Source organism: Aquarana catesbeiana, linkage group LG02 (genome assembly GCF_042186555.1).
Source record: "Aquarana catesbeiana isolate 2022-GZ linkage group LG02, ASM4218655v1, whole genome shotgun sequence".
Classification (NCBI taxonomy): domain Eukaryota; kingdom Metazoa; phylum Chordata; class Amphibia; order Anura; family Ranidae; genus Aquarana; species Aquarana catesbeiana.
This window is the reverse complement of record NC_133325.1, coordinates 580700521-580719290: the sequence shown is the minus strand read 5'-3', so window position 1 is coordinate 580719290 and position 18770 is coordinate 580700521. Positions and strand designations below refer to the sequence as shown.

General features: G+C 44.4%; 1 protein-coding gene across 4 annotated transcripts in view; it reads right to left on the bottom strand.

Annotated features, from left to right (window-relative positions):
• ARID1A (AT-rich interaction domain 1A) overlaps nucleotides 1-18770 on the bottom strand; it is a 140371-nt gene that overhangs the window by 22984 nt on the left and 98617 nt on the right. For 2 of the 4 annotated variants that reach the window (XM_073616155.1, XM_073616156.1), the window contains exons 5-10: nucleotides 17082-17322; nucleotides 16790-16879; nucleotides 16528-16695; nucleotides 2036-2321; nucleotides 1341-1480; nucleotides 1104-1246 (exon numbers count right to left, since the gene is read on the bottom strand). In XM_073616155.1, the coding sequence (XP_073472256.1) occupies nucleotides 1104-1246; nucleotides 1341-1480; nucleotides 2036-2321; nucleotides 16528-16695; nucleotides 16790-16879; nucleotides 17082-17322 (1068 nt within the window). The remainder of the gene's footprint in view (nucleotides 1-1103; nucleotides 1247-1340; nucleotides 1481-2035; nucleotides 2322-16527; nucleotides 16696-16789; nucleotides 16880-17081; nucleotides 17323-18770) is intronic. The other 2 variants (XM_073616158.1, XM_073616157.1) reach the window with 1 other exon arrangement.

The following is an 18770-nucleotide window of genomic DNA, read 5'->3' as shown; positions in this document are numbered from 1 at the left end:
CTCATGCACACTGGACATTATAAAATGGGCAGTAGCACTGGCATGTTAAACAGTTTGTTCCACGTTTTTCAATACAGTTTTGCTGCACTTTTCCACGCTGTGTTTTTTAGCAAGAAAGCACAAGCTATGGGATCAAAACGGCGGTTACCCACACTTTACCAAGTTTACAGGTATTAGATAATTTTTCCAGCTCAAAAAACTCCTCTCAAAACCCACTAGTACTTTTTTCCAGCCTGAGAATCCTCCAGCCAAAAAACACCGATAACAGCCTATGTGTGCATGGACACATAGGATAGCATGTTGGGGAGTTTACTGGCTGTAGCAAAAACTGCTAGAAGCCAAAAACAGCACCTTTAAACACATCAAGTGTGCTTGAGGCCTCGGCAGTCAGTATAAGCGAGGAATCAGGTGAAATTCTACAGTGACTGTAGTAGAGGTCTCTGCCAGGGAAGGGGACTCAGTGTCACCTGACAGAGCTTAAGGGGAACCTGATAATGCAGACCCTATACCAAGGATATGCAATTAGCGGACCTCCAGCTGTTGCAAAACTACAAGTCCCATCATGCCTCTGGGTGTCATGCTTGAGGCTGTCAGTCTTGCTATGCCTTGTAGTTCTGCAACAGCTGGAGGTCCGCTAATTGCATATACCTGCCCTATATCAACAGGGTTGATGAAATCCAGATTTCAAAAGTTTGTTTTAGAAGATAACAGGGCCCTGCACCATCCCCCTTCCCTCCATAACCATTAGTAGGTATAGGCAGGGGTCACCCCTACTTGTGGGCCTGTCCCCTCTGTCCATATACAGACATGCCGCAGCTGTGAATCAGCAATGCAACTAGACCCAGGGGCAATATAAAATCTCAGGTACTCACAAACCCAAGCTGCAAGTGGTGATGAGTTGGACAGCCGGAGGTGATCCGGAAGTTAGTTTTCAACTGCCATCAATGGCCATCTGTGCTCGAAATTTTTTTAAATATACATTTTTATGTACAGGTTTTTAACTGGACACAATAGTTCCAAAGTTACAGAGCTGCAAATATGATTAGTAATACCAGAACAGCCTGTAAAATGATTAACCAGAATATCTTAAACTTGCAAAGTACCTTTGATTTGGTCTCTGTTTTAGGTGTCCCGTCTGCTTTGTTGTTCATTTTGGGAGTCGGAGTCAATTTAACATCAGAAAGTCCCATAAGCTCTGGGCTGCCAGCCATGCCTGAAAGATGCATATTAACAAACCTCAGCTTAGCTGTCAGAAACAAAAGGGGTCAGTTTTAGCTACAAGAGACGCACACTAGTCACAGCACGATGCTAACATTTCAGACAATTGAACCTTAACTCACCTGAGTTGTTGGCCATATTGCCTCCCATATATGGGGGTCCCTGTGTATTCATCATTGCCGCCATGCTATTCATTCCCTGGCCATATGGTGGTCCTGCTCCCATCATCCCTCCCTGGTTCATGCTGGGATATCCTGGAGACCTACAAATTATGGTAAGCATTACAATTTAAAAAAAAGGTGTAGGCATTTTTTTTAACCAATAACCATTTTATTTAAATGTTTGCTCTAAACCAATAAACAGGCATAAATCAGTATACACATATGTCAAGACACTTAAAAGTGGTTCTAAAAAGGCAGAATGCACTGAGAAACCTTCAGTGTGCAGCGGCCCCCTAATACTTACCTAAGCCCCATCTCGATTCAGCAATGTTGCACAAGAGGCTGTCCGGGACTCTCCCGATTGGCACCATTGGCTCCTACTGCTGTCAAAGTCAGTAAGCCAATGAGGAGAGAGGGGGGCAGGGCCGAGCCGCAACTCTGTGAATCAATGGACACAGAGCAGCAGCTCAGGTGCCCCCACAGCAAGCTGCTTGCTGTGGGGGCAGCAAGAAGGGGGCCAGGAGCACCGACAAGGGACTTAGGAGGAGGATCTGGGCTGCTCTGTGCAAAACCATTGCACATAGCAAGTATAATTCATTTGTTATTTTTAAACAAAAAACACAAGACTTTAGTATCACGTAAGTAAGTTTTCTTACCTGTTTTGTATGGAATTTGCAGTGCCATGCATACCAGCAGTATCTTGTGCTTTGCGATTCATACCGCCAGGAGGAGGACACATTCCAGATCCAACTTGAGGTGGCATGGCTCCCATGTTTGGCCCATATTGGCGGTTGCCGATTGCAGAATGACCCATACGTCCTCCATACTGTGGCATACCTCCCTGCCCATGCATCTGTCCGCCCGCAACAAGTGGGGCCATGCCACCTCCAGAATATCCTGCATTAGGCATGGCATTGTAGTTTGGCTGTCGGGGATACCCTCCTATTTGGAAGAGAGACACATTCAGTAGGCACATTTTTTTTTTTTTTTATCCTTTAACACCACACACACACACCACAGAACAAAATGACAAATTCAAGGAATATCACCTACAAGGAGACGCAATAATAAAAAAAGCTTGTATAATTACACAACACCTGACCAATTTATCTTTTTTACCACGATTATATATAGGGGGACTCTTGTTTATGCCTCTTACACACAGGTGTCCAAGCCCATTCAAGTAAATTCCAGCTTTTCCCCAGGTGCAGCATATAGCCTCCTACAGACATGAATAGCTGTGCATGGCTGTATGTCGGGTATACAGAAGTGCCAAACATGTGTATAGCGTACAGGTGAAGGAAAACGCATGTTTTTGTTCTCCTTTGGTTTCGAACCTCGGTGATACAGAGCTGCTGAAATCTTTTAGGAAGAAGTCGTACTTTTTTTGCCAGGTATGTTCCAACCACCACTGGAATTGCCTAGGAAGTATTTGTAGGTGGTGTGGTCTCGGCATGAACGTGTGAGGACGTGTCTCCTCTGTGCTCCCGGCTCCCCGGGCAGCCCTACTCTGCAGTATAAGCCCTGCATTTCTTCTCCCCTTCAGCCCATTTCATGAGGAGATAAAACGATTGCTCTTACCCAGGTCCCTCTGCTGGCAAAGAGTGGTTCTCAGTGGCTGTGCAGCCTGCTGCCTCTACTCCGGACGCATCCATGATGCTCGCTTCCGCCGTGCACACCAGCCTGGATATCTCTGCAGCTGACATAGTGAGAGCCGGTGGGCTCAGGGCATGATCTGCCATCCTTCTCTCTACCCAGTGATCTCTCCCAGTCTGCTTCGCTCTCTCCCCTCACACAGCTTGGCAGCCCCTATGCTTTGGATGACAAGTTACAGCACGAGCCTCCAGCACAGCACACAGAGCAGCCAGGACACTGCTGTATCACACCAAGGAGCGTGGCTGGAGAATACAACCAAGTTGGAGCTCATCCTGCCATGGTCACAGTGATTACTGCCTCACATCAGTCCATGTCATATAGGCAGCCATCCAAGCAAACCCTGTTGTCAAATTTACAAAAACTGCCCACTAAAAGATGATTTTGAGGCCCGGGCCTTAAGGATGGAAACTGCCCTATGAGGAGAAATCTTAGGAGCTTAAAGCGGTAGTAAACCCTGCTTTATTTTTACCTACAGGTAAGCCTATAATAAAGCTTACCTGTAGGTAAAATGAATATCTCCAAAACGTGCACCGTTTAGGAGAAATTCACCCTGCATGCAGCTGCTGCCAGGGGCGCATGTGCTCTGAAGGCCCAGCATACCGTGCTGGAGCTTCTTGCTGGAACCGAGGGCTCCCGCACGCATGCGCCAGAGTGATGCCGTCCCAGAAGAAAGGACGGGAGAAGAGGTCAGCCCTCTCAGCGGTGAGCAGGTGGTGCTGGAAGGGCTTCGTTCTAAGATGAGTATTTCATGAAAGCTAGTATGCGATGCATACTAGCACAATGCGCCATTGTCTTGCAGGGGTTTTTTTTTGTTATGGTTTACTACTGCTTTATGAAAGAAGTGGCAGAAGTTGCTGCTCAGGTATTCACCATCAAATCTGCTACAGTCGCCATTAACCAGTCGGTCTCCCACTGGCAGTCCACACAAGCCGATTTCACTGACCAAATTACTGAGCTGCTATTACTTGTTGAGGACTTGGAAATGATGTGTATAAATCAAGGATTCCCTATGACAGCTTTCTTAAAATGGTCCGACAAGTCCAGTTCCATTCGCCAGCCACTACAGCAGTTTTGTAGCGATAGGGGTTCATGGATGGAACCACCGTTTCATAGTAGGTTGCTAATTGTTTGACACCAGGAAGCGTCTCGTGACTTTTCAGACTACATAGCTCCTCAAGGGGGCAGAGATCAGAGGCAAGGGTAGTGGGGTAGGTTGAGTAATAGTATTCTTCCAAAGGCACTTTTATTTGGGAAGCAACATTCACTAGAAACATTAGGTATGCTTTTCAAGCACACTTCCCCCATCCTGACTAACTCTCCTGACCAAAGTTTCGAAAGATGGCCCAAAACAATCTGAGGGCTTGCTAAGCAAGCCCAGCCAGCAATGAAGATTATTTTGATGCAAGCAGCAACTATTCTACTCAGGATAGTGAATGAATTGGGAAGTTTAGGTGAGGAAGGCTTGGAAGATAAAAGTATAAAGTAGAACTATACGCAAAAACAAAAACCAAGTTGGAGCCCATCCTGCCATGGTCAGGAGCAGGATCCCTTTGCCTGATCAGGGACAGACAGGGTTAAGAAAACTCTGCCATCATCCTGAATAGCTTGAGCTGAAACCAGAACAAGGAACTAGCAGTGAAGAAAAACCTGTGTCAATGTACTGTATAAGCAAATCAACAGAAGATAGCTAGGAAATTTCATGTATTTCATGTACATCAGATCGCAAAGGAGATTGACAACCATCCCCTCAACAATTTCACTGATGAAAAACAAAGCTGCGGAGAATTCGTTAACAGACTGTCTGTTGGGCTTATCTAGATTCCTTAGGGTCAATGGTGGGCTCTAAACTGGGTGGTTGACAGACCACAGCAAACCTCTGCATACAAAATGTCAACCTCGACAAGGGGTAAAACAAGAGCATAATTTTGGTCATAAACTGCCCTTGCAAGCTCAAATGAGCAGGGGTTTACAGCACTGACCTCTGTCAATTGGCCCTCATCTCTATTCAGAGTCACTTGCCCAAAAATTTTAAATGCATACATTTGTCCTTCGTATTCTGGTTCACACACACAGTTCTCTAGCCACAGAGGTCTCTGTAACTAGACAGGTGGCGGATGTGTGACACTAGACAACCCATGATGTTAAATTCCAGGCTAGAGCCAAGCTTAAAACTGCTCTCCCCTTCAGCAAGTTCCCAATCTTGAGTCAAGGAACTTAGCATACTCAGAAAATGCCTTAACCAGCAAGGTAAGAGCCAAAACAGGCAACAGAGAACTCAATAGGGCATACAGCTGTGGCCAACAGTTTTGAGAATGACACATTCATTTTCACAAAGTCTGCTGCCTCAGTTTTTTAATAGCAATTTGTAAATACTACAGAATGTTATGAAGAGTCATCAGATGAATTGCTATTAATTGCAAAGTCCCTCTTTGTCATGAAAATGAGCTTAATCCCATAAAAACAATATTTCCACTGCATTTGTGAAGAAATCTTCAGGGTGCCCAAGAATGTCCAGCAAGCGTCAGGGCAGTCTCCTACAGTTGATTCAGCTGCAGGATCGGGGCACTGCCAGTACAGAGCTTGCTCAGGAATGGCAGCAGGTAGGTGTGAGTACATCTGCAAGCACAGCGAGTCGCAGACTTTTGGAGGATGGCCTGGTAGGAAGGAAGGGCAGCAAAGAAGCCACTTCTCTCTAGGAAAAACATCAGTTGCAGACTGATATGCTGCAAAAGGTACAGGGATTGAACTGCTGAGGACTGGGGTAAAGTTATAATCCCCTTTCCGATTTTTTGGGGCATCCGGAAAAAAACCTTGTTCGGAGAAGAAAACGTGAGCGCTACCATCAGTCCTGCGTCATGCCAACAGTAAAGCATCCTGAGATTATTCATGTGTGGGGTTGCTTCTCAGCCGAGGGAGTGGGCTCACTCCAAATTTTGTCTAAGAACACAGCCATGAAGAATGGTACAAAAACATTCTCAGAGACCAACCTCTCCCAACCATCAAAGAACAGTTTGGTGACAGACAATGCCTTTTCCAGCATGATGGAGCATCATGCCATAAGGCAAAAGTGATAACAAAGTGGCTTGGGGAAAAAACAAAAAAAAAAAAATACATTTTGGGTCCATGGCCAGGAGACTCACCAGACAGTTCTAACTTCTTGTGTCTTTAACACACCCAATTAAACATTCACAGTACTGAAGTAAAGTGAACCCACAGACTAATTCTACGAAAGTGAATTGGAGTCAGTAGTTTACACAACTTGAGTCGAACTAATGAAAGGAGTATGGAAGTGTGGTTTAGAGCTACTTTAACAGTTTGCCAACTGCCTCAAGTATAAGTACGGTGGCAGAGTGACTCTCCTGTGCCGGATCTTGTACCGAGTACATGATCCGATACTTCCGGGTAGGGTTTGTGCGTGCCGCGGCTGTGCTCTGATTAGACACAATACAAGCTGATCAGCGGGTGCCAGCCAATGGATGTCCACTAGCACCCGCTGATCAGCGAGGAGGAACACAGAACAGAGATCTGCCTATGCAAACAAGGCAGAGCTCTGTCCTGTCAGCGGAGATGTGCTGGATTTTGTTTGCCTGCAAAGCAGAGACTAAATTCCAGCACATCCCTTAGGGAAAAACAGCACATCATAAACACAAAAACACTGGCTAGGCACATATTTAACTCTGGTCGCCCTAGATGTTTAACCCCTTCCCAGCCAGTGTCAGTACAGTGACCGTGCAGATTTTTAGCACTGATTACTTTTAGCGTCACTGGTGATGTCAGTGTCAGTTACTCAGTTCAGGTCAGATAGTCCTCTGCAATATCGCAGTCCCGCTATAAGTCGCTGATTGCCGCTATTACTAGTATAATAAAAGTGTCACTATATATACACACACACCCCATAATTCGGTTTACGCAAAAGTTATTGCATCTACAATCAATATACACTTATTGGGATTTTTTTTACCAAAAATATGTAGCATAATACATATTGGCATAAATTTATGAAGAAATTTGATTTTTTTCTGGATGTTTTTAGCAGAGTGTTAAAAAAAAAAAAAAGTCTGTTTATAGCGCAAGGGGTGATCAAATACCACCAAAAAGGCCGTGATTTGTAAAGATGAATTGTCAAAAACTCCTCCTGAATGCTACACTGTGCAGGTCTGATCCAGAGCTACCGAAAGCACTTGCTTGAAGTCATTGCTGCCAAAGGACGTTCGACCAGCTAACTCCAAGAGTTCATTTATTTCTTCCTCCAGCACTGTGAATGTTTAATGGATGTGTTCAATGACATGACATTAAATGTTTGTATATTATCAGCTTAAATACATTGCGTGTACTGTGTTTTTGTTTGAGTCGGATGAGATCACATTTTAAGGCAAATTACTGTAGAAAACCAGATAGTTCCAAGGGGTTCATATACTTTTTTATAACAAACAGGTAACAGATTGTAGCTGGAGATAAACTTGAATGGCTCTAACAACCCGCTGAACGCCTCCCCAACTTAGCAAATGTAAGAACAGAAGACCAGGTGGCAGCCTTACACAAATGGACTACAGAGGATTGTGCCGAAATGCACAGGAAACTGACAGATCTGGTGGGACAGGTACAGGAGAGATAACTCACCTAGGTGGATGCAGCATCAGTCCAATGTTACAGCTGTCCCCACCACCTCCAGACCATGAACTAAGCAATCAAACACCGCTGATCGCTCACCTCACGGTCTTCAGGCTGAAAAGAGCTGGTGAATATTATATTAATATGTATATTCAATATTAATATGTTATTCACCAGCTCCCTGGTCTGCCCCTCCAGCGCCCACTGAAGCAATGGGTTGTGGAGGGGGCGGGAGCAACTGGCTTAGGCTCTCAGCGGCTCACCAAGACACTGAGCCAGCTGCCAGTCCAGGCTTTTGGGTGGATCCCAACCATCTTTTCAGAGCCTGGGCTGGCTGAAAACGGGTCACAGGAGTGCAGAATGAACTGCACTATAGCTTCGGCTATAAGTCTCCTTTAAAAACAGGGAGGACCCTTGCATGGTCCAGAGGTCAGGAAAAACAGGGAATCCGTACATCTGATCAAAAGTAGTAACTTAGAGGATACGAGGATACTCTAATGCATGTGTCAAACAGATCCAGCGTATCTCTGTGCAGCACCCTCTTGCCTCCACCTCCCTTGATTTCAGCATTTCGCAGACTCCGGAAGCTGACTCCAGCTCTCCTCTGGTTTTTGTCCAGACCCTGTACTTTTTGCTTCTCAGCTCTGCCCCTCCTTCTCCCTGGCAGAAGCACAAGGTAAGAAGGGGGCACTTTGAGTAAGGGAGGGTGGGGGGGTTCTTGACTTGTGATGGTGGGAGGGGGCTCTTGACATCCGACGCAAGGGGCAGTTGGGTGCTCTGGACAGCTAGTCTTAGATACAATGAGCCTTTTGAGGGCAATCAAAATACAGGGGGTCCCCGGGTTACAAACAAGTTAGGGACTGTAGGTTTGAAGTTGGATCTGTTTGTAAGTCGGAACAGGTGCATTTTTTAAGTGTAGCTCCAGCCAAAAAAACTATTTTTAAGCTTTTTGGATAGCACAGGGAAGGGTTAACACCCCTGTAATGTTTGTTTTGCTGTCTGTGCCCCTGTTCAGAAGATTTCACCTCACTTTCTGTCCCAATGACAATAGGATTTTGAAAATTTTGGGATGTTGTGGAAACAAGCCTTGGTGATAAAGCATCAGTGGAGGTACCTTTTCCCCATAACAGCTGGGAGTGAATTTCCCTTCCTAGGGGTAGATTTCCTCTCACTTCCTGTTGTCTCCTTCCGTTTGTAAGTAGGAGTCGTTTGTAAGTCGGATGTTTGTAACTAGGGGACCCCCTGTACTAAAGCAGCCCATGAGGAAATCGAGCCGGGGTCTCAAACTCACTATATCCAAACAATGTTAAGAGATTTCCTTTTGATGCTTAGGAGCAGAACATAGGGATGAGAGGACAATGTCCCCACTGAGATAGAATGCTGAAACCACATTGCGAGAGAAAAGATGGCCTGGGGCATAAGAAAACCTTGTGATTTTGGAAAAGGAGAGGCTCTTTACAGGAACAGCAATGCCAAAGCCAGACTGAGAAGCAGGATGAAACAGTCTTGAGATAGCAGTTCTGGCCTGTGGTAAAATAGTCAGGGGTAATTTGTTAGAAGTCCGAGTATGTCTGTGTACAAGATTCTTCTGGTTCAGTTAGGTGCATTTAGAATGAGCCATTTTCTCTTGTTCTATTTTCCTTGAGCAAATGGGGTAGGATTCACCCTGGAGGGTGAGTAAATTAGCCTGAAATGAGACCAGGGATTATCAAGACATCTGAGGCTAGAGCAAATCTGGTTTTGAAAACTGATAGTTTGATAGAGAATCAGGAAGCTTGGATGTTCCCATCCGTAATCTCCCCGTTTTGGCATATCAGATTGAAGATATCTTGATGAAGGGCCCATCCCCTTGAACCAGGCAAATGGCAGCTGAGATAATTCGCTTTCTAGGGGTCTAGTGCTGCAAGGTCAACCTAGCTGCTCTGTTGATGAGAAGCCTGGCTTCCCCACATGATCCTGTTCCTTGGTCTGTTAAGGTTGGTACACACTAGTTTTTTTTCGTGTGACCCTAAAAAAAAAAAAAAAAAAAAAAAAAAAAAAAAAAAAAAAAACAAACATGAAAAGCTCTGTGCGAGGTTAGTCCAGCATTCTCCTCCACTGAGCTGCTGTGTTCTGGACAGAGGGACGACCCGGAAATACAGGGCCATGTTGGTCGTTCATTGTCCTAGCCTAGTTAGCTGCAGTTTGATATGCTGAAATTGCAGCAAGAGCTTGTTGCAGGGTATACAAACGCACCTAAAACCCCCTACCCATTGAAATCAATGGACAGCGTTGCTGAAGCGCCTGCAAAGCACTTCGGCAGCAACGCTTTTAACCCCTTCGGGGGGGGGGGGGGGGTGTGTGTGTAAAAGCGTACCGATAGCACTAGCTAAAACTAGCAGCACTTTACCGCCTCAGTGTGAAACTGCCCTTAGTGCTATGTTTGGAGAGGGGTCAACAAGGCCTATAGCCACAAGAATACCATCCCCACTGAAGTATGGTGGTGGCTCAATGATGTTTTGGTGGGAGAGTGAGCTCTAAAAGGCATGGGGAATCTTGTAAAAATTGATGGCAAGATGAATGCAGCTTATTAGAAAATACTAGCAGACAATTTGCATTCTTTTGCACAAAAGCTCTTGGACTTTCCCGCAGGACAATGACCACAAGGCCAAGTTAACCCTCCAGTGGTTACAGCAGAAAAGGGTAAATGTTCTGGAATGGCTAGCAGTCTTCTGACCCTAATAATGAGCCACTCTGGGGAGATCTCAAACGTGCAGTTCATGTAAGACAATCAAAGACTTTGCATGACCTGGAGGCATTTTGTCAAGAAGAATGGGCAGCTATACCACCTGCAAGATCTCAGGGCCTCAGACAACTATTACAAAAAGACTGCACACTGTCAGTGATGCTAAAGGGGGCAATACACAGTAGGGGTGTGCATCGTCACTGGTCGCAAGATTCTATTACAATTATCTTGTCCATGTTTCTGATTCAATTCCACGATGCATCACGATTACTGCAGTCAGAAAAAAGTCAAATTTTCTCCAGAGGCATGGTGGGATCAGACTGGCATGGTGGGATGAGGCAGAGGGGTGATGGTATTGGAGGGATGGAATCAGTGACACTGGCACTCACCTATTAGTGTCAGTCGATTCTTCCTTCTCCATGCTGCTCTGTTTTCCCCCTTCCAATGCTTCCAGTGAAGCCTCTGTCGGGTCTCCTTGAGTCCCTCCCCCTGCACTGTACTGGCTGTCAGTTCATCAGCCGACTTTCTGCTTCAGTGAAGGGAAGTGGACTTTATCAATCATGCAGGCTCTGCCTCTGTTTCTCCTGGAGAGGCAGAGCACTGCACGGAGCGATGAATGATGTCAAAAATCGATTCGGCCAACTTGCAGCATCGGGAATGTCTGAACCGCGATGCACCGATGCTGCGATTATAATCAACACCCCTAATACACAGTATTAAGAACTAAGAGTATGCAGACTTTTGAACAGGGGTCATTTGTTTACTTTTTTGCCATGTTTTGTTTTATGATTGTGCCATTCTGTTATGACAGTGGTCTCCAAACTACAGCCCAGGGCTGGATGTGGCCCTTGGGGCACCATTCCACCAACTGACACCATCGATGGGGCACTATTCATTCTATTCAAACCAATGATGGGCATTATTTATGCCCACGGATGTCAGGACATTTTCTGCCCCCACTGGTCACAATCAGGCCTCACTACAGTCTGAAGGACTGTAATCTGGCCCTTTGCTTAGAAGGTCTGGAGACACCTGTGTTATGACCTACAGTTAAATATGAATTCCATAAAAGAATTTTTGCCTGCTCACTCATGTGGTCTTTAAAATGCATACTGTATATTACCAATTCTCCAAGGGTATGCAAACTTGAGCACAATACACAGATATATATCTCACAAACATCTCTATATCATAAAATTTCTGCCCGGAGTTCAGCTTTAAGGTGACAAGCAAAGAAATTCAAGCCATCAATGACAAAACACTAATAAAAATATATAGATCTATAAACACACACAGATACTGTGTGTGTGTGTGTGTATATATATACATACACACACAATCTCACAAAAGTGAGTACACCCCTCACATTTTTGTACATATTTTATTATATCTTTTCATGTGACAACAAATTACACTTTGCTACAATGTAAAGTAGTGAGTGTACAGCTTGTATAACAGTGTAAACTTGCTGTCCCCTCAAAATAACACACCGATTAATATCTAAACCACTGGCAACAAAAGTGAGTACACCCCCAAGTAAAAATTTCCAATTTGGGCCCAAAGTGTCAATATTTTGTGTGGCCACCATTATTTTCCAGCACTGCCTCAACCCTCTTGGGTCATGGAGTTCAGCAGAGCGATCATCCATTCCTCCATGACAACATTATGGAGCTGGAGGGTGTTCGAGACCTTGCACTCCCCCACCTTCCGTTTGAGGATGCCCCCATCCAATGCTCAATAGGGTTTAGGTCTGGAGACATGCTTGGCCAGTCCATCACCTTTACACTCAGCTTCTTTAGCAAAGCAGTGGTCATCTTGGAGGTGTGTCTAGGGTTGTTATGTTGGAATACTGCCCTGCAGCCCAGGCTCCGAAGATAGGGGATCATGCTCTGCTTCAGCATGTCACAGTACATGTTGGCATTCATGGTTCCTGCAATGAACTGTAGCTCCCCAGTGCCGGTAGCACTCATGCAGCTCCACACCATGACACTCCCACCACATTGCTTGACTGTAGGCAAGACACACTTGTCTGTACTCACCTGGTTGCCGCCACACGCGATTGACATCATCTGAACTAAATAAGTTTATCTTGGTCTCATCAGACCACAGGACATGGTTCCAGTAATCCATGTCCTTAGTCTGCTTGTCTTCAGCAAACTGTTTGCGGGCTCTCTTGTACATCAACTTTAGAAGAGGCTTCCTTTTGGGATGACAGCCATGCAGACCAATTCGATGCAGTGTGCGGCGTATGGCCTGAGCACTGACAGGCTGACCCCCCCCCCCCTTCAACCTCTGCAGCAATGCCGGCAGCACTCACACGTCTATTTCCCAAAGACAACCTCTGGATAGGACGCTGAGCATGTGCACTCAACTTCTTTGGTCGATCATGGCGAGGCATGTTCTGAGTGGAACCTGCCCTGTTAAACCACTGTTCGGTCTTTGCCACCGTGCTGCAGCTCAGTTTCAGGGTCTTGGCAATCTTCTTATAGCCTAGGCCATCTTTATGTAGAGCAACAATTCTTTTTTTTTTCAGATCCTCAGAGAGTTCTTTGCCATGAGGTGCCATGTTGAACTTCCAGTGACTAGTATGAGAGAGTGAAAGTGATAGCACCAAATTTAACACACCTGAGACCTCATAACACTAAGGAGACACATGACACCGAGGAGGGAAATTGGGACAATTAGCCATTTTCACTTAGGGGTGTACTCACTTTTGTTGCCAGCGGTTTAGACATTAATGGCTGTGTGTTGAGTTATTTTGAGGGGACAGCAAGTTTACACTGTTATACAAGCTGTACATTTACTACATTGTAGCAAAGTGTAATTTCTTCAGTGTCACATGAAAAGAAAATATTTACAAAAATGTGAGGGATGTACTCACTTCACTTTTAAAAGTAATATAAATATATATCTCCTTGCAAAAGTATTCACCCCCCCCCCCTTGGTATTTTGTTTTGTTGCCTCACAACCTGGAATTAACATGGATTGTTAGATAATTTGCATCATTTAATTCACAGAACATGCCCACAACTTGAAGATTTTTTTTTATTGTGAAGCAAACAACAAATAGGACAAAATAAAAAAAAAGTCAATGTGCATAACTATTCACCACCCTAAAGTCAATACTTTGTAGAGCCACCTTCTGCAGCTATCACAGCTCCAAGTCACTTTGGATAAGTCTCTATGAGCTTGCCACATCTTACCACTGGGATTTTTGCCAATTCCTCCTTGCAAAACTGCTCCAGCTCCTTCAAGTTGGAAGGTTTGCTCTTGTGAACAGCAATCTAAGTCTGACCACAGATTTTCTATTGGATTGAGGTCTGAGCTTTGAGTAGGCCATTCCAACACATTAACAGGTTTCCCCTTAAACCACTCAAGTGTTGCTTTAGCAGTGTGTTTGGGGTCATTGCCTGTTGGAAGGTGAACCACTGTCCTAGCCTCAAATCACACAGAGTGATACAGGTTTTGCTCAAGAATATCCCTGTATTTAGCACCATCCATCTTTCCCTCAACTCTGACCAGTTTCCCAGTCCCGACTGCTGAAAAACATCCCCACAGCATAATGCTGCCACCAACATGTTTCACTATGGGGATGGTGTTCTTTGGGTAATGTGATGTGTTGGGGTTTGCGCCAGACAGTTTTCTTTGATGGCCAAAAAGTTACATTTTAAATTTTAGTCTCATCAGACCAGAGCACCTTCCTCCATACATTCTGGGAGTCTCCCACATGCCATTTTGTTTTTTGCTTAAAGTAATGGCTTTCTGGCCATTTTGCCATAAAGCCCAACTCTATGGAGCGTACGGCTTATTTTCGTCCTATGTACAGATACTCCAGTCTCTGCTGTGGAACTCTGCAGCTTCTCCAGGGTTAACTTAGGTCTCCGTGCTGCCTCTCTGATTAATGCCCTCCTTGCCCGGTCTGTGAGTTTTGTTGTGCGGCCATCTCTTGGCAGGTTTGCCGTTGTGCCATGTTCTTTCCATTTGGTTATGATAGATTTGATGGTGCTCCTAGGGATCATCAAAGATTTGGATTTTTTTTTTTTATAACCTAACCCTGACTTGTACTTAACAACATTGTCCCTTACTTGTTTTGGAGAGTTCCTTAGTCTTCACGGCAGTGTTTGGTTAGTGGTGCATCTTGCTTAGGTGTTGCAGCCTTTGGGGCCTTTCAAAAAGGTGTGTAGATGTAATGACAGATCATGTGATGCTTAGATTGCACACAAATTGAGAAATGTTGCCTCACTGGACAGATACAGTAGATAGGGTTAGGTACCATCATCCTATAATTATATAGTTTGAGGGGAGTGCGTAGTTTTATACGTGCGCATTTTGAGTCGGACCCGGTGACGTCGTCGCTGGACATGATCTGGTGCCCACATGCATTTCCAGGTTGGGGGCATTTAAGGCGATCTTCCGATCGCCTTTTTGAGACGGCAGACACCCGGGAATGCATGCTCTCCAGCTCCAGAAAGGTAAGCCTCCCATGATCTCTATTAGCACTGAGTATTCTTTTTCTCCCTTTCCTGCTGTGTTTGGTTGGCTGTGGCTTCTCTGTTCAGTTAGATTAGCACAGCATGACCCCCATACTAACAGCAGGCTATGGGAGTTTTTAAGGGAGTTACCTGTTTTTGTACCAATTACTATTGTCTACTTGATTTTCATTCTAGACCACTGCAATATCATCTTGACTAGCAGATACCATTAGACTGTACTGACCTTTATCTAGCAACAGTCTGCTGGGGCTGTTTTTTGGAATGCAAGCTTAATCCTGGTTGTCACATCCATTTAAGGCTATTATTGGGTGGGTAATCATACTACCTAGTCTATGCACATAATTTTCCTCTGGTCATGGGTTCACTGCAGCGTTTTGTATCGGTGTTCTTCTCCTTCACTACCTGGTTGGTCCTCTTTCCCCCTTTCCCTCCACCCCCTCTCCCCCCCCCCCTCAGTCTCCCTCCCCTCGCCCCTTTTCCCCCCTTCTTCCCTATTTGTCTATTCCTTTTCTATTTATTCTCTTTTCAATCTAATCTTGCTGCCCCATTTTTAAATCTTCCCTTGTGCACTGGGTTTGTGTTGGAACCCACGCCAAACTAATTACACACCCTTTATTTTACTTTCAGTCCGTCCCAACAGCCCCTCGTGTCCGCCCCCGGGGGACTACCCTATTACAGGGTGTCTCAATTGATGCTGTTTTTTGCCACAAGGGCCTTCTAGGGTGAGTCACGCAGGTTTTTCTTAAATACTCCAAACTAATTGTGCCATTAATGGTTTTATTTTTAGTATCACAATATTGTAATTATGAGACTGTATTTTTCTATAGATGCTTTGGGTGATGCCTCCTGAAGAAGTGGCATAGACCGCAAACTTGTCGAGGGCTACATCTATTCCCACATCACTGTCTCCACATGCCCGTGGGGGCCCTCAAACCACTTTTTTAATGTAATTTATGTGATATTTTTTCAATTACTTTTTTGTTTTTGTTGTCAATTGTGTATTGCCCATCTATTTTGTAATAAATGCTATATTTTTTATATACTAATTCCTTGTTGCACATTTGGGTACCGAAATAGTCCTATCACTGATGATCGAGGGCATTGCTTGGAGTAGCCCTTGATTTACCTTCCCCTTCTTCATTAGACTGCACACAGGTGGGCATCATTTCACTAATTATGTGACTTCTGAAGGTAATTAGTTGCACCAGAGCTTTTTATGGGCTTTATAACAAAGGGGGTGAATACATACACACGACAATTATCAGTTTTTTTATTTTTGAAAAATAGTTTTATGTATATATTTTTCTTCAACGTAGACTATTGTGTTCTGATCCATCACATATAATTCAGATTAAAAAAAACATTAAACAAAAGGCTGTAATGTAACAATATAGGTACAAAGCCAAGGGGGGTGAATACTTTTGCAAGGCACAATAGATATAGATATTTTTTTTTTTTTTTTTATTACACACATCATTGATGAGCAAACTCAGCACAGAATATTGTGTTAACAATAAAATACGTCAACTCCCCAGCTTTCCCCACCAAAAATGTATTGCTGCTTTGTTAAAGGACTTGAAAATAAATTTTGTGCCATGAAGTAACACTAGACGATCAAGGAAGTTGGTACTACAAGATACTTGGGTCAAAACTTAGTACGCACCTTGGGGACCATACTGGCCTCCCTGAGGTCCATAGCTCCCCATAGAGTTTTGTTGATAGGGCCCCATCCCAGCATGCATCTGTGCCCCCGTAGACTGGCGTGGTGAAAGTGCTGGACCAGGCTGTGGGGATCCGTACTGAGGTATTTGTGCATTCCTCTGCATGTACCCTATTGAAAAACAAACATTATAAACATGGCACACTTAGAGCTGAATGGTTTAAAAAAATTCACCACTTCCTTTTCTACATATAACTATTCTTACCTCTCTCTTGCCCAAGCCCAGCCTGGTTCATTGTAGGGTGAATCAAACCATCTGACTGTCCACTAGGAGGACGTGGAGGCATCTGTGTTCCTGATAATTACAATATTTAAAAATAAAATAAGCACTCATAACACACCAGAAATTTTGACCTGAGAATTTAGCACAACCGCAATGGAGATAACATCAATGACAAACTTCACAATCAGTTTTCAACAGGAGGCAACTACATTTATGAAGACAAACAGGTGACAACATGGAAAAAGCCATTACTAAAAATAAATAGATTCCTTACCTGGAACAGATGTTGGGGAGAGTGGGCCAGATCGAGATGGTGCAACACTGGCTGGAGAGCCTACTGGGGAGGGTGAAGGTCCTCTAATACCAGGAAGGTGGGGTGACGTATGAGGAGAGAATGGAGACTGGGCTGGGTTGCTTTGCTCGCCCTGACTGCTGGAAATTCCTGAAGTGCTGACACCTGGACTAAGAGCACCCTCAGCACCCATAGGGAGATCATCAATGGAACCAGAGAGATCCTGGGGAAGAAAAACACAAAATCAAGACTTAAAAGGCACATTCAAAAAGGTGTTGCTCACAGATATATTTCCTTTCAAATCAATGAACAAACTTATGACCCAGCTAGGAGGTAAAAATTTTACCAGGCAACCATTTATGACCAATGAAAATATGTACTAAGAATATCAAATAGATGGAAAAACCTTGAAACACATTTAACAACTCCATAACACTGTAAGCTGCCCTCTGCTGTCCTCCACGTTTTCCAGAAGTACATTTAATTCATCAAACACCTGCTCAAATGCTGAGCTGCTTACACTGGCTTCAAGAAGTCCAACCTTCAATGCTTAGCACCCTTAAACTGTTGTGTCACTACAGAGTAGAATGAGTACGTCTAGGCTAGAACACATGCATGTACATAGCTGTACACAAAATAAATTTTAGATCTTTTACTAATAAAACCTTCAATTGGGTGGGGGGGGGGGGGGGGGGGGACGCCACAGAAAACGGTTTTCCATGTATCATGTTCACACCAGAAGGCCGCCTTTGTCTGCATTCCATAAGGGTGTGATATGATTGCACATTACTGGCTGGTCCAACATGTCACCACACAGCCAAGCACAACACACCGCACTACTGTGCTATGACACGAAGTGTTTTTTTTTTTTTTTTTGTAAAAAGTGAGGGGGGGGGGGGGGGGTTTTAGAAGAGCTGTACGATGTGATAAAACTCGCACATTGCCACCTCCCGCACATCACTACAGCCCAAAACACCCACCCATATAAGCTGGCCATAGACTGTTCAGAAGGAACAAGCCGAGATTCAACGCATGTATAGGCAGGCTGAATGCAACCAAGCCTGCAAGGGGCTGTCATAGCAGCTAGCAATAATTACTGTGTTCTGGCGGGGATGGCTTCCTCCGGCGGGAAGTGCGTACATGTATGTAAAGAACAGTGACTGCGCTACACATTATATTTCCGCGAACTTCAGAGTGAGCAATAATTAAAGGGCCAGGATATTTTTTGCCTTTTAACAGGTGCACACAGGTTTGAGATCTGACGCATTTAATATCCATTTGCTCTACACTACTATATATATATATATATATATATAGCCATAAAATTTCTTTTAGTGCATTTTTTTTCTAGAAATGATAGAATTTGATAAACCGTGGCGCAAATATGCAACAAGTTAAACAAGCTACCATCTTTTTATTGTACAAGTCATTTTATAGCCAAACATTTAGATTGTGTAAAAATGAAAATAAATATGCTCTAGGAGAATAAGTGGTTAACACCACATCAGGGTCAGCCTGCAGAGGGGATTGGGCAGCTGCCTGAAATCACTTCTACCTGAAAGCTGACGGCTGAGAAAGTACATACACTCCTGGCTGCTGTAGTATCCAAGAGTGAGTGTAAATGCCACCGTTGCCACTAACCAGCCTTAAAAGTAAATGTTACCCTAAATT